The sequence below is a fragment of the Podarcis cretensis genome (assembly GCF_951804945.1).
Source record: "Podarcis cretensis genome assembly, chromosome: 3".
Lineage (NCBI taxonomy): Eukaryota > Metazoa > Chordata > Lepidosauria > Squamata > Lacertidae > Podarcis > Podarcis cretensis.
Genome location: NC_137172.1, coordinates 75,615,444 through 75,630,897, shown reverse-complemented (window position 1 = coordinate 75,630,897; position 15,454 = coordinate 75,615,444). Strand labels below are relative to the sequence as shown.

At 42.6% G+C, this 15,454-nt stretch overlaps 1 protein-coding gene across 1 annotated transcript in view; it reads right to left on the bottom strand.

Moving 5' to 3' along the window:
* The window catches only part of PREP (prolyl endopeptidase), a 65,086-nt gene that overhangs the window by 28,604 nt on the left and 21,028 nt on the right, over positions 1–15,454 (bottom strand). The window contains exons 7-9 of the mRNA XM_079971639.1: positions 14,755–14,860; positions 7,282–7,473; positions 2,088–2,285 (exon numbers count right to left, since the gene is read on the bottom strand). Of these exons, the coding sequence (XP_079827765.1) occupies positions 2,088–2,285; positions 7,282–7,473; positions 14,755–14,860 (496 nt within the window). The remainder of the gene's footprint in view (positions 1–2,087; positions 2,286–7,281; positions 7,474–14,754; positions 14,861–15,454) is intronic.

Genomic DNA, 15,454 nt, shown 5'->3' with positions numbered 1-15,454 from the left:
TTCCTTAACTCTGAGGATTTTGCTAGCTTCTGTCTGGCTTTCTGGGTGGGGAGGGCTGAGTATCAAGAGGTGATAAGAAACAAGAGCTCTTCACAGTTAGCAAGAGCTGCTGGTAGTCAGCATCTTGCAAGACACCAGGTTGGAACCAGAATGTCAGAGCCCCGGTTCTGCAAAGCTCTCTGCAGAGCCCCGGTTCAAGGCAGTTTACTAACGTAAAATTAAAATGTTCAAGAATACAACGTTGGCAGCACAAGCCATCATTCTATAAAACAACAGAAGACACCGTAACACTTCTGCAAGTGTTGAAACACACGGCTACGAGAAGTGCAAAGAAGAAACTGAGTGCAAGAAAGAAGATAATGCTATTAAATGTTGCTGGCACAACTGCAGTCAGCTAAGAGCAGCTTCTTTCCTCTCTTTTCCTTCCCACCCCCTATCTGAAGGAGACCAGAAATGGAACCACAACTTGAGGCTATCAACAGGAAACAAATTTGTTGTCCAACCAATTCAGGAGAATGAAGAAGAATGCAATTTTCAAGCTTGTCTCCTCAGATCCCCTTGGCACAAGAACTAATCTGTAAATTACAGTGTTAAAAGAAGAAAGTCCATGCACTGATCCTACTACTGGGCTTTGAAAACACAAAGTAAGCTTTCTTGCTAAAAAGCCATGGTCCTTTAAAAACTATGCTGATAAAGTCACATGAGAACAGACTGCATGCTGGACTAGATGGGTCACTGGGGCTTTTCTTATGTCAACATCTTCCAGCTTATGAATGTGGCCACCGCCACGATTGTTTACAAAAGCCTAGTACAAGGTATTATGGCTACCTATGAAGTGAATACTGGAGAAAGAGCCCCTTTATTCATTTATGTAGCATCTTTTGTATAGGCAGTAGTTTCACAATAACTGCCCTCAGAGCCGTTTGGAGACAGCCGCTTAATTCTTTACAAATGGACAACCATTTATATAGTGAGCAGTGTGGTGTTGTACAACCTTATCTGAAATGTACTCCTACGAGCTGCTCGTCTGAATGGTGGGAAACTGCTTGTTTAAATTATTCTATGTGCACACACAAAGGTCTCCCTGCATATAGAAAGTATAACAGCAGGAGGAAATATTGAACCCTTCTCCATGGCATGCTATGTGCAGACAGGCTTGTTATTTTTTAGCTGGGGAGCCATTTGAACTTGGAATATCCCACCCACAGGAAGAAACAGTATTGTCTAAAAATCAAAACTTCATCTTATCATTTGACTGACTTTATAAATAAGCCACACCACTCTGTCCAATGACTACATCACTTCCTTACATCAAAATACCTCCTCCTTCACAAAATGTAAATAAGAGGTTTTAGAATAGGTTAAGTTCCCTCACTACCTTTTGCTTTTCTCTAAATTGAAAACTAATATGGTAAACTAATTACAGGATTTAAAAAGAAGCATTAACAAATCACCATGAACAAAGCTTTTCAGAAAGCTATGAAAAATAATTACACAAGGCACTAATTGGCAAACTATTTATGAAGATGATAACTGGTCCCCAATAAACACCCCAATAAGCACAAATCATTGGTGGTTTAGACTTTATAGACAGTCATCCTTGATGCAACACTCAAGAGGCACACAAACTGTTTCCATTGTCATCATTCTATTGTCAAACTTGTTATTTTACAAAAGCCAGAATTCCATATGGTCGAATAGGAATCTTACAGTTGAATATGGGATTGATTTAATCTGCACAATAGGCTGAATGAGAGCACCATTTAAGTACAGGTGCTTTCAATATATAATTCAGTATATGTATATCTCAATATATCATTCAGTATAAAGCAGGGTTATTTGCCACACAGACATGATTCAATTCTGCAAGATCTTTGGGTATTGCAAACACTCCATACTCTGCATCTACACAGTGACAACCTGCTGCCATGCTCCACCAAGCATGTGAAACAAGTTGTTCCAAAATAAGAGACTTGCAAAATAGGTTCTTGCAAAAAGAATTTCCCTAGACTAGACTAACATTTGTGTATGGGAAGTGTCATGTGTGAAGCTGCCCAGAACATAACGCAAAGGCAAAACTGACTTACCAGGTGATAAGAAGGAAGTAAACTGATAAAATATTTCACTGTCTTTCTTTTGGCCACTATATCCCACAATGCTGCCAACGTCCAGTGGGAGTGTCTTGAGATGAGCTCCAGTGGTAAGGTCATGAAGCTGTAGGACGTTCTTCACATCATGGAGGTAACACAAGACTAGGAAGTTGGATCTGACACAAGCTGCCCATTCTGCCCACAGGAAGGGAAAGAGTCCATTTCAGAATAAGCAGTAAACATCACCATAACAGAACACACCTAAAGTCACTTGGTTTAAAAATGTGCAATAGTTATATAGATTTCCTTAGCTCTTAAATCCAAGGGCCAAACACTTTAAACCTCATGCACAAGATCATTTGTTTTAATCTGATTACAGGCATGGAGGACCCAACTGAACAGCATTACAATGCAGGGGGAGGGGTTTAACCCCCCCCCAAAGCCATGATTCCCCAGCCCCCCCCCCAACACCCTGCACATTTCTGATGCTTAGGTCACACCCACACCTTACATTTAAAACACTCTGATGCTTCCATACAAAGAATCCTGGGGACGGTGGGAATTGTTGTTAAGGGTGCTGGGAACTGTAGCTCTGTTAGGGGTGAACTACAATTCCCAGAATTCTTCTGGGGCAAGCTATGATAGCTGTAGTAGTATAAATGTGCTTTAATGTAGGGTCTGGCTGTGACTTTAGAGCAAAGGTTCCAGTAGGTGCCAAAGCTTTGCAGCCCCACTAGGGAGGGGCTGTAGCTGAGGAAGGAAGGAATAAGCTTCCCTTCCTTGCACATCATGATCCTGATAACTGTGGGGGTGGGGGGCATGCCTGTATTTAAGAAGAAAAAGAGAAAGCTGTCCATTGTGAATTAAGTGTAGCATGCAGCTTGGCCCTAAGCAAAAACACAAGTTCAATTAGATTCTGAAAGCTTACCAGACCCATAAAAGTAGTTGTTTTACGTAAGCAAGAATATGAAATGTTGGCTTGTAAGCAAGCATATGGCAGACTGTCTGTATGTATTCTACATTGTTATTAATGAAACTTTCAGATAACCCATCTGGGTCCGGCAAAGTTAACAACTTGTGGGAATACTCAGCATGTAGAAAGAGCTACATCTGTTCTCTCATAAAACAACTGAAGCAAAGATGCATTGTGATCTGCATTACTGATATCACAGAGGGATTACATAACACATACCTAGCACTCTTGGTGCACCCCTTACTCATGGCAGAGAGTGAAGGAGTGCAAGGTAAGTCAAAATATTTTACCCACAACCCTTCACCACAGTTGGCCTTTTACATCAATAAGGATTTGCACTAACCAGGGTTCACTCTTAAAGAGGATTTCTTGACATTAAGCAATGTTAACGTCATTGCGCTTCACATGGCTAACCATGGCTATGGATGGTGAGTGCACCATATCTCTCAGACAGGAAGCACACACTGTCACAGCCCAAATCTGATCCCTTCAGGATTTGGTAGCATTAATTCTCCAGTGAACCTTAATAACTTTAATTCTTTTAAAATTTATATACTATCCACTCAACATCAAGACTCTGTAGGCAGCCAAATCAGGTTATTAATTTAAGAATGTTAGATTGAAGGGAGGCAGACAGAGACCACCGAAAAACATAACCACATCTTATTTACTCAAAGACTGCTACTGCTGAAGCAAGTTATCCCATTTTCTTTTCAACCAATTCCATAAATAACTTATCATACAAAACATTTTGCAGTAATTTCTGGCTTAGTTCAACTAGCATTCTTTGCCCACCAGACCAACCAAAAGAAAAAGAAAAAAGAATTACAAAACAAAAACACAGGCTGTTTTAAAATGACAAAATGGAGGAAAGGAAAGGAAATAATTGCTTCTTTTTATAGTACTGTAAGCTCTAAACATTGGGACGCAGGTGGCGCTGTGGGTTAAAGCCTCAGCGCCTAGGGCTTGCCGATCGAAAGGTCGGCGGTTCGAATCCCTGCGGCGGGGTGCGCTCCCGCTGCTCGGTCCCAGCGCCTGCCAACCTAGCAGTTTGAAAGCACCTCCGGGTGCAAGTAGATAAATAGGGACCGCTTAACAGCGGGAAGGTAAATGGCGTTTCCGTGTGCGGCTCTGGCTCTGGCTCTGGCCAGAGCAGCGATGTCACGCTGGCCACGTGACCCGGAAGTGTCTCCGGACAGCGCTGGCCCCCGGCCTCTTAAGTGAGATGGGCGCACAACCCCAGAGTCTGTCAAGACTGGCCCGTACGGGCAGGGGTACCTTTACCTTTACCTTAAGCTCTAAACACAGGACATCACTGCAGCAACTGTGCCCATATCTCTCCTTACTTACAGCAGGAGAACCTGCCTAAATTTTATTTATCACAGGGAGACAGACAAATAACTAAGTTGGCTTGGAACAGGATGCAGTACAAGAACAAGAGGTTGTCTGAATTCAGGGACTCCTCATTTTCAGAGAGTTCCAGTTTCATGGGCATGGAAATCCTGAATGGCAAGTGGAAGGATACAGATACACCTGCCAAAAATATGTGCTTTAATCTCTAGCCACAAATTGTATTGATAAAAGCAACTCGCAAATAAAAATTATGCTGCAGAACAAGAAAACACTGCTTATTCAGGCAGAGCCTTCTCTAACAGCTTCTGTTAGTATTAAGGTGTTTAGATAAAAAAGCAAGGTTGAAAAATATCTGAAAATAATGCCAATCATCTTAAAAAAAAAAAAGCTCTTTAAAAGGAACAAATATTCTGACCTTCATGAATTTTAGATATCCTTGAGCTGCCTTTCAAAATCTGTGGTTCCCCCCACTTCTCAATTCACAGAATTGCATTCTAAATTTATCTCAACTCTGTGTGAAACCTCTCCTTATAACTCAACTCTTGTTTTGTGCTTTGGGGTAGAAAAAAAAAAAACAATGCGTCAGCTGAAAGAGAAAACTGGCATATCTTTTTGCCATTTCTACACTTTCATCAATGAGAGCAGTTTTTGCCTAAACATTATGCTGTTCAGCAGCAGTAGCTACCATAAAGCATAACAACAGTGTATTGTTATTTAAGCAATGCTATTTGGGGGGAAAAGAAGGATTGGGGAGGTAATACGTCTGTGTTGATGCAGCTGGCAGCCCAGCCTACAGAAAACAGGAGATGGTGATGCAAAGCTAGATTTCTCAAGTGGCTGTTAAAGGAATCAAGACCACTACAAGACTGACGGTATACCTGCCCCATTGGAACATGGCAATGGACACTTAATAGAAAACTCTCACCAAGGGCTGGTTCACAGAAGGCGTATCCTTTACATGCAAACACTTCCCCAAATCCTCAGGTATGAGGACAATATCTGGTGTCAGCCAGGCAATCACTGCTGTAGTCAGCAGAACTCCCCACAATGAAAAGAGCTGGAGAAGTGCCCTCCATGATCAGGGCAAACACTATATGGATTCCTGGCACTCCTAGCTTAAATGATCAGGGAGCAGGAGATGGGAAAGACCTCTCCTGGAAATCATGGACAGACAACTGCCCTTCAGAGTGGACAATACTGGGACAGATGGAGAAGTGGCCTGACCTGGCCTACAGTGACTTTCTATGAACTGATGCTCCTGGCTGTGGCTGCAACTTTCCAGTTCACATGCAGTGTGTGCCCACATGAGCATACCAAAGACTGATCCAGTAGGGAGCAAAACATCTTCACGTGAATCAGTCTTAAAACCCATTTTTAGCAAAGACCAAAACTTCATTCCTAAACATACTAAGGAGTAAGTCCCAACAATGAATACGGTGGATTTGTCTGAGCTACACAGCTACAAGTACTAATGGAAGACATCAGTTCCACTGTTTTAAACGGGATTTGGCCACTACTAACTTTGGCTTGGTTAGGGGCCTAGGTCTGCCATCAGTTGGCTCTGTTTCTGAGTACACATGTTTAGGATTGGATTGCAGATCGGCAGGCCTTCCATTCGTATGTACTTTGCATTTATTTTGCCTGAGATGTGGGAAAGGTTTCACAATATAAAACACCCAAGGCACTTCCAAATAGTGGCACAGGAGTAGTTTTCATGTTTCTCAATAATAATAATAATAATAATAATAATAATAATAATAATAATAATAATAATAATAATAATAATATATTTATATCCCGCCCATCTGGCTGGGTTTCCCCAGCCACTCTGGGCGGCTTCCAACAGAATATTAAAATACAATAACCTAAACAGGGCTGCCTTCAGATGTCTCCTAAAAGTGCTAAACGAAAAAAAAGAAGCCTTAGTTTGTGTGCTTAAATATACATAAAAGGTAAAGGTAAAGGTACATAGAAAAGGGCTAAAGAAGAATGTTTACAATCATTGTGCTATCTAGAATTTGAGAGCAGTGGTGTCAAGTGCTGATTAAGCCACGGCAATGAATCACTTCATGCTAAGTAACCATTTAACCTTTGAATTCTTACACATCTTGTTTTTGCAGAAGGCACTTCATTAATATGTCATCTTTATCAGGTAAAATCAAAAATTAACTTGACTGCAAAGCCTTCAGAGTGATAAATTATTAACTGCCTTCTGATATAATTATTTCTTTCCGAGGCAAATCTGGGAAGAGACTAAAGCAATGTGACACAACGGCAGCTTGGCCTGTTAGCATCAGGACAAGTTGCTCTTTAGGAATAAAGCGCTCTCACACAACTTGAGTATTATAATTTCTGCAGTTCTGGTATACAGGAATCTAGCAATTGGGTGGGAGAAGATTTCCCCCACAGTGCCTAAAAGAGAATTAGCTGGCGGTGCGGTGCTGTAAGGACACCTTCCCAACACCAGCATTGCTGCTGCTTACCTGGATGGGCAGCGGTGAAGTTGGGATTATGAAGGCACACAGGACTGGCTCTCTTGGTGCACCCAGATCACTTCAGCCTCACCACTGCCCCATCTTTGCACCATCCAGATAAGCCATACTCTGAGCACATTGATTTCCATGGGCCTACCCTGAGTATTACTTAGTCAGATACAACTTAAAACAACTATTCTGTTTCACTGTGCGCTACTTGTTTGTGGTTCATATGCCATGGTTGTAGAACTGCTGCTAAAAGACAACGTGAAATTCCGCCTCACAACATTTCTTAAACTTAAGAGACTGTTGGTGCAAGGTGAAAGTCCTTCCGAGTTATTACAAAGTTTAGTATGTGGCCTCTTTCTCCTTTGTAACTTAATATTCTTACCCAGAACGTCTCTTCCGTGTTCAGGAACCAGCACTTTCCACTTGGATTCCTCAGGGTCACTAAAATCAATGTTAATTAGTCGATAATTTGGAGCATGACGGTTTGTCTTGAAGGTGAACACAGTTCCCTCATTGGTGACATATTCATATTCTGCATCGAAGTTGTCTATCAGTTTCACCCAGTGCAGAAGACCTACATTAAGAGAAAAAGGAAAGCACTTACAACTGTAAAACCAAGTATACGGGATGAGGATATTTAATAGCAATGGGCTGCATTCAACTAACTTTAACTCAGAGTAGGGCAATAAGTTAATGACCATGAGTAACTTGGTTGACTACCACTCCGTGTTCTTCTGACCCCACAAGATTCTTTTTCCTGCAAGAATCATAGCTTGTTGGCTCTAAAGAAAGGAGGACTTGCATTATGGATGTCCTGTTCATTCTAATATTTAACCTCACATTCAATCACACATCTAGACCTGATGTCTTGCAAAATCCTCAGTCATCATCATCATCTATCCCCACCTTTCCTCACAAAAAAAAGTAACAAAATAAAATGTGATTTTGACAGCAACAGGACAATACGGAAAACCTTACAAGGATTAGAATGTATGTTAATGCTCTTTTGCTCCAGAAACAATAATTGTGTTCCTTTTCAGAAGCATATGTGTCCATAATCATGTATGGCACAGAAATGTCAAGTATAACTCAACATCTCCTTGCACTCCTTTGCAACTTAATAAAAAGGAACATACTAATTAGTCCTGACACATGCAAATATGCTGAAGTAATAATTAATCTTATCCTGTCTATCAGCATTTCTGCAATCTTATCATACTGTGCATGACAGCAAAGAGCTTCGTTGCCTAATGTTGCTTGGAGTGGAGACAGCCACATTCAGACAATCCGTCAAACCATGTTGACACGAGTAGCAACTAGCCTTGGGCTTGTGTGCTACCTCCTACTTGTCCCCAAACAGGAGAGATTAGAAGCTTCTGCTTCCACCTAGTAGCAAACCACTGTCTGCTGTTGCCTCTGAATACAGCAGACCATAGTTGGTTCAGATCTTAACTCGCATGCAAGCCAGGTTCCCAAACAAAAATCAAGTGTACTGAATCATAGGAGTCAACCACTGCTCACTGAAGGATCGGCAGTGCAGGTTAAGTCCCCTCCAGGGACCAAAGACTTTATCCATCAGAGAACTTGGCCGAAGTTGTTGCCCTACTTTTGTAAACCAAGGATTGGCCTGTGAAACAGAGGCAGCACTTTTTGAATAGCTGTACCCCCCCCCACCATCACCAGTGTGTGATGCCTCACACAACTGTTAAGATAGTTCTCAGTTCTCAGATGAAAAGGTTTTCAAAATCAAAAGCTATATAAGGAATTTTCAGATGCCCCAACGTACCCCCCATGCAGGACAGCTTCGCTTTCTCCCTCTGCAGGCCTTTCACAGCCATTCCACTGCTAAGCAAAAGGAGCAACAGGAAGCTGGAGGGTGAGGAGAGTGAGTGAGCACACGGGGCACAGCTTCTCAGAAAAGTTAACCAGACAGATTTCTCTGCCTGATAGCAGAAATTGTTAACACAGAAAGTTGCCAAGGTACTGTATCTCCCTACAGAAGACAGAAAACCAAGAGGCTGCTGTGTTGAAAAGAATTCCGGCAGCAGAATCTCTCACTGGAAGGAATGCAAGTGTGTGTGTGTGATGGGTCGCACATCATGCAGAGTGAGAAGGTGTTTGAAAAGATGCTGCAGATTGTCTAGCAGCCTGTACTCTGGCACTGAGCTACTGCCAGAAGCCTGCAATGAAAGGCAGATAACACAGAGGATGAATGAAGAAAGCTGAACAGAACACACTGCAGAGAGGAGAGTGGGGAAGATTTACACCTCTTCTTCTCCGGCCAGTAAGAAAGAGAACATGCTGTTAAAAACAAGTTCAGCAGCATCGGATGCTTCCTTATTCTGAGTCAGACACAAGGTACAGGGCACTTCGCTTGGCATCAGCTCTTCAAGGGCAGATGTTACTTGATTCTTCTTAGCCCGTGAACCCAGAGACTGAACCTGGGCTGCTGTGCTTGTGAAACAGCTTTGCTCTACACTGAGCTGCAGCCTTCTGAAGCAGACAGAAAAACAACAACAACCCAGATGGCAGCAGCCATTACAGAAGTATCGCGGTGGAGATTCACTTTCGTTTCAGGTCCAGGGCATCCCATGAAAGGCACGGATTTTGACTTCCCATATTTCAAGATGCAGAGTTAAACTTCACTCTCTTGCGATTCAGGGTTAAGAAATTTGACTGATGGTTGTTTCTCCTTTGGCTAGGCGTTTTAACATCTAGGATACGACGGCTGTTTGGGGGTGGGGGGTTACAACTAAATTTCACGCTGCTTTAGCAGACAGTGAGTTAAAAGGCGCACAGCCTAATCTCAGGAGTCAAATCCTTTTTCTACCAGAGACAGAATGAGTCAACTTCGCAGATCCCAGGCACATCAAGGATCAGTGAACAGACAAGACACAGCTGCCTCCTCTACAGTAGAACTAATAAAATGTCACACTTGCCTGGAGCCTTTAATGGTGGACACCCTTCCATTCCCTTCCAACAATTTAAAAGGCAAAAGAGCCAAGACAGCTTTGCAAAGCAGGCAAGGCATGGCAGACACAAAGACTCCCAGTCTGAAAGCTGCTGCCAGTCAGTGCAGACAATACTGACTTAGATGGGCCAAAGGCCTGACTTGCTATAAGGCAGCATCCTAACTCATAGCAATAAATTATATATTAAAAAATCTTCATAAGGGAAATGGGCTGCCCAGAATATAGGATGTTTTCAGCAGAGTATAAAGACTATGGAGACTCACACCCTTGCACTCAATGATGCTGTTAAGTCAAGGGTCTATGGGTATAATTAACTCACTCAGTGGTAACCATCTGATAGTACATTTGCATGTTCCAATGGTTAAATATACAAAAACCTAATACCTAATCACAGAGTATATTTTAAATGCTTATTAATCCAGTTTACAGAATGCCCAAACACTTTGCTAATTGATCTATGTTTAAAATATCAGCATTTTTTCAGAGAGGCTATCAAATGAAAGCATCGTAACCAAGACGTTAAACAGATTAGATTCCCATCTCTATCTTCCTACCTTTTAACATCTGCTTCCTTTTAATTTGAATCTAGTTCACATAAGACTTCTATCAATCAATCAATCAATCATTTATTGTATTTGACTAAAAGCCATTACAAATCCGGTTACTAAACCAGCATTGGAATATAAGACTTATATACAATCAATATACCGTATTTTTCGCCCCATAGGATGCACCGCCCTATAGGATGCACCTAGTTTTTTTTGGGAGGGGGGAAATAAAGAGAAAAAATTATTTACCCCCTAGGCACGGGGCTGGTGTGGGGGAAGCCTGAGTTTCCCCCGACCCCAGCCCCCAGAACAGCCTGCTATCCGCAAGCCTAGGGAGCCGCGCCGGTCTCCCCAGGCTTGCGGACAGCTGTGCGAAGCCCGGGAGAGCAGGCAGCTCTGCGCAACCCTCCGGAGGCCAGCGCGGCTTGGCGCCAGGCTCCCGAGGGTCATGCAGGCAGCTCTGTGCGACCCTCCAGAGGCCAGCGCGGCTTGGCGCCGGGCTCCCGAGGTCGCGCAGAGCTGCAAGGAGCCTGGGAGGGCAGGCAGCTCTGCACGGCCCTCCAGAGGCCAGCGCAGCTTGGCGCCGGGCTCCCGAGGTCGCGCAGAGCTGAGCGGAGCCCGGGAGGGCAGGCAGCTCTGCGCAACCCTCCAGAGGCTAGCGCGGCTTGGCGCCGGGCTCCCGAGGTCGCGCAGAGCTGCGCGGAGCCCGGGAGGGCAGGCAGCTCTGTGCGACCCTCCAGAGGCCAGCGCGGCTTGGCGCCGGGCTCCCGAGGTCGCGCAGAGCTGCGCGGAGCCCGGGAGGGCAGGCAGCTCTGCGCGACCCTCCGGAGGGTTGCGCAGAGCTTCCTGAAGCCTGTATTTGCCCTATAGGACACACACACATTTTCCCTTCATTTTTGGAGGGGAAAAAGTGCGTCCTATAGGGCGAAAAATACGGTATATAGGGAGTGGCGAGATACTGTCAGTAATCATAAACTCTTAATATGGGTTAAGCAAAGGGAAAATCACATCTCTGTTGGTTCTTTGTGTGAAAAAATAATTACTGTGGGCTTTTTAGGATTTGAGATCATCAGTATGCAGAAAGATCTACTCACAACAGTGAAATTACTCAAGCTACAGATACACTGTGCAGTATTGACTTTTCTATAAATATAGGAGAGATTGGCTACAATATTAAACAACCCAACGAAATTAACAATAACTACTAACACAAGGAATCTTTACTTTTACCCTTTATTTCAATGTGAATCAGAAATGCCGTTGCCAATACTTGCTACTACTGTTGGTATTTTTTGGTACTGCCAATGCTCAGCGATATTACAATGCATGACACTAAGAAAACAACAGGCATTTCTGTTGGGTCAGGATCGTGTTGGGCTAATTCAGCCATCATGTCAATCCATGATTAATTATGCTTTACTTTGGTTTGGCGTGATGCCCGAATTGACAAACCACAGTGTGTGATAAGCTGAAAAAGAAAAGGGGGCAAGGAAATGTAGTGTAATGTGGGTTTACAAACTATGGCTCGGCTAATCATGGCTTGGTATGTCTGAATTAACAAACAACAGCTATGCCTATTGTATTGGTAGAGTTAGTAAAGTTTTCACTTTAATGTACAGTGTAAGCACCAGCATTCTCTGGGATGCAGCATCTTCTTCCTTGTGGCTTAGCAGGAGAATGGTAGAATAGATGCTGAACATTCATCTTGACTCTCACCCAAAGTCCCAAACTTCATCTTTTCTGGCCACATCAAAGGCCAGAAACGTTTGACTGGAAGTCAACTTAAAAGCTAACAGTCTGAAGTACTTTAGGGCAGACAGAAGTTATCGGAGGAAGAGAGGGGAATTAGCCCCGTTGTATATTGGGGGGTTGTGTGGAGACAGTCTCTTCCTTTAAATTCCTGGGAGTTTACCTTAGTGAAGACCTCACTTGGAAAAACAATATAACTCAGGTGGTTAGGAAGGCCCATCAGAAACCTCATTTTCTTAGGGTCTTGTGAAAGAACAATGTTAAACAACAATTGATTTACCTCCTTCTACCGGTCCACAATAGAAAATGTCCTCTCATATTGTATCACAGTGTGGTACAATGGCTTGACAGCCACAGACAGTCTTTAACCTCTTTAATGTCCTACCCTCGGGCAGGAGATATAGAAGTATAATCAGTCGTACCAACAGGCTAAAAAACAGTTTCTATCTGTGGGCTGTTAGGCTGCTGAACGGAAAATAATATAGTGCAACTGACTTTTGGGGTTGGTGACTTGTGCGACAAGCACACAGAGTGCAATGAGATTGAGTGTTTGTGGGGGGGGGAGGGAGGCTTGGTTAATTTCATTGTACACAGGTTGTACATTGACAGTAAAGGTATTATTACTATTATTATTATTATTATCCTTACCCCCCAGCAGGTTGTTGGGCTTCAGCTTCCAGCTCCTATGGCTAATGGTTAAGGATGATGGGAGTCCAACATCATCTGGAAGACCTCAGCTTCCTTTAGAGCTATTCCAAATTTTACAGATAAACAAAGGAAACAGAAGTACAAGTTGCACTCGCACCAGTCTTCCACATTTTAAATGCAGAACCAGAGTGTCAGACTAGGACCTGGAAGACCAGGGTTCAAATTCCCACTCCATCATGAAACTCACTGGATGATTTTGGGCAACTCTCAGTATAACCCACTTCACAGGGTTGCTGTGAGGATAAATGGGAGGCAGAAAGAGAACTATGAAGTTGCCTTGAGCTCCTTGGAGAAAAGGCAGGATCTAAATTTAGTATGAAAATGAATGGATTTGTCAGCCTCACTCTTAAGTTCAGAAGCCAACTGTGGTCCTTGATATCAAACTGAACAGTCATTAAAGAAAAGAAAGCAACGTTGAAGTTACTCATTGCTTACAGTTGTGCTCAGACACACACACAAAAACTTTTGGCAATCGTGAAAATGTATAAAGGGATTGCTCTAAAGAAAAGATGAGGACAGGTGATGAATTAAACGTATGAGAGGTACTGATTTTTTAATTAGCTATCATGTGCACAGCATGACAGAAATAAAGCTTATTTTATAATTGGGTTTTAAATCCCCATTGGAAAAAAGGGACAGATTGAGGAAATGACTTGGATAATATTCCACATCCTTCTCCCACGTATTTTTTCTCATGCAGTTCTATCTAAGGTTAGAAATGTTCTTAGGATGAAATCAAATTATGATACAAAAAGATGCAAATATACAGTAGAGGCTCAATGGTTTTTTGTTTTGGTCTTGCACTGAACAAGTTATCTATGTTTTCAAGCCTACACTGAAAGTATGCTCTGAATCAAGTTCACTGGTTAAAGTCTTCTCACTGATTATATCCATCAGTATAATATATGATGGGCTGTCCCCTGAGCCCGCTAGATGACATCGCAAGGGATCGTTGCCTTAGGAGAGCGAGAAATATATGGACTAGATGACCGTTGGGGTCCCTTCCAACTCTACAATTCTACGATTCAGGTTGTAGTAGGGAGTTATTTAATCACATAAGTTGATGGAACTTCAGATCGGGGATAGGGGAAGTAGTCTACAGTGGCAGCCATAAATGCAATTTTGAAAATGGAACATACATGCATAGACAAATTCAGAAAGGCTTCTTCTGCAGCAAGCAAATAATATGATGAAAGCAAAGGGGGAAAGAGAAAAATCTACAAGTCCCAAGAACAGTTTATTGCTTCGAATGCAAGCATTCTAAGAGAAGGTGTAAATTCTGTAGCAGGGGTGGGGAATTCAAATGTTGCTGGATTACAGCTCCAGTCCTCCCTGACTATTGGCCATGCTGTCTTACAGGTCTATACGGGGGGGGGGGGGGGGGAGGTATTTCAAGTAACTTGGTCCCAAGTTGTTCAGGGCTGTAAATGTTATTGCTGAGACCGTGAGCATGGTCAGCTGGCCAACTGCACTGACTATCAACTGCTCAGCACAGGTGCAATACATGTGCATCCAGGGACTCAACTCAGCTACCTGACTTGGGCCCAACCTTCAGGGCAGACCGAGTCACATAGGGTGGAATATGTACCAAGCTACCCCTTCGTATGCTTGCATAATCCTAAAACGACAGAAGGAAAATTTGTAGCAATCCAGAATGTGACTGTTAAAGACAAGTCCCGTATGCAGCCTAAGGAAAGAATGTGTGGTTTCTCTGTTTAACAAATACTGGCTGGAGAACAGGGCAGCTCAAGCAGCCACTAGGAACATACCCATGTTTTTATTCTTTGTACAAGATTTGTAACTTCCTGTTATACGTAAACTTGCAATGTATTCGGAAAGAAGTCATTTTACTTTGACATGAAGAAAGCAACCTCTTACCAGTTATACCATTTGATTCCTTCTGTAGATTACAGTACCACAGCCTATTAACTGGATCACATCCTTCTCGTATGGACAGCAAAGCGTACTGCCCATCATCAGATACCTAAAATGTATCACAATGAATGCAACATAAATATTGACATACACCAAACAAAAAGTTACTAACAATACTCAGAAAGGTTTGTTTCCCCCCCAAAAAAAGCATTTTACAAACCAAAAGCAAAACAGGTGTGTCAAATTATAAAGTTACAAACATATGTAGGACTACAGATATGCTTTGTACAGATGTGTTGGAACCTGTGATCTTCCAGACGTTACTAACATGGCCAATTGTAAAGGGGTGATGGGAACTCAAGTCTATCAACATCTAGAGGGCCACAAATTTGCCTAGTCCTTCAAATCCGTTCCATGTCTCAGACACATACAAAATGTGAAGCAAATGTCAAATTCGGTGTTTTGACTCAACAGTGCATTCTGAAAAGCAGCAACCCAGTATATTTTGATAGAAGCACAACTGCCTGAAATTAAAGCCAAACTAATTTTAAATCCCTCTCATCTATGAAGCCCTTATATTATGGAAAGTCATGCCAAGCTGATGATGTTGTGCTAAATGCAAAGTGACAGCAGACAGTGTCAAAAATTATACTGGCAGATCTTTATTAAATATATTCACTCTACAGAAAGCATCCTAAATTAA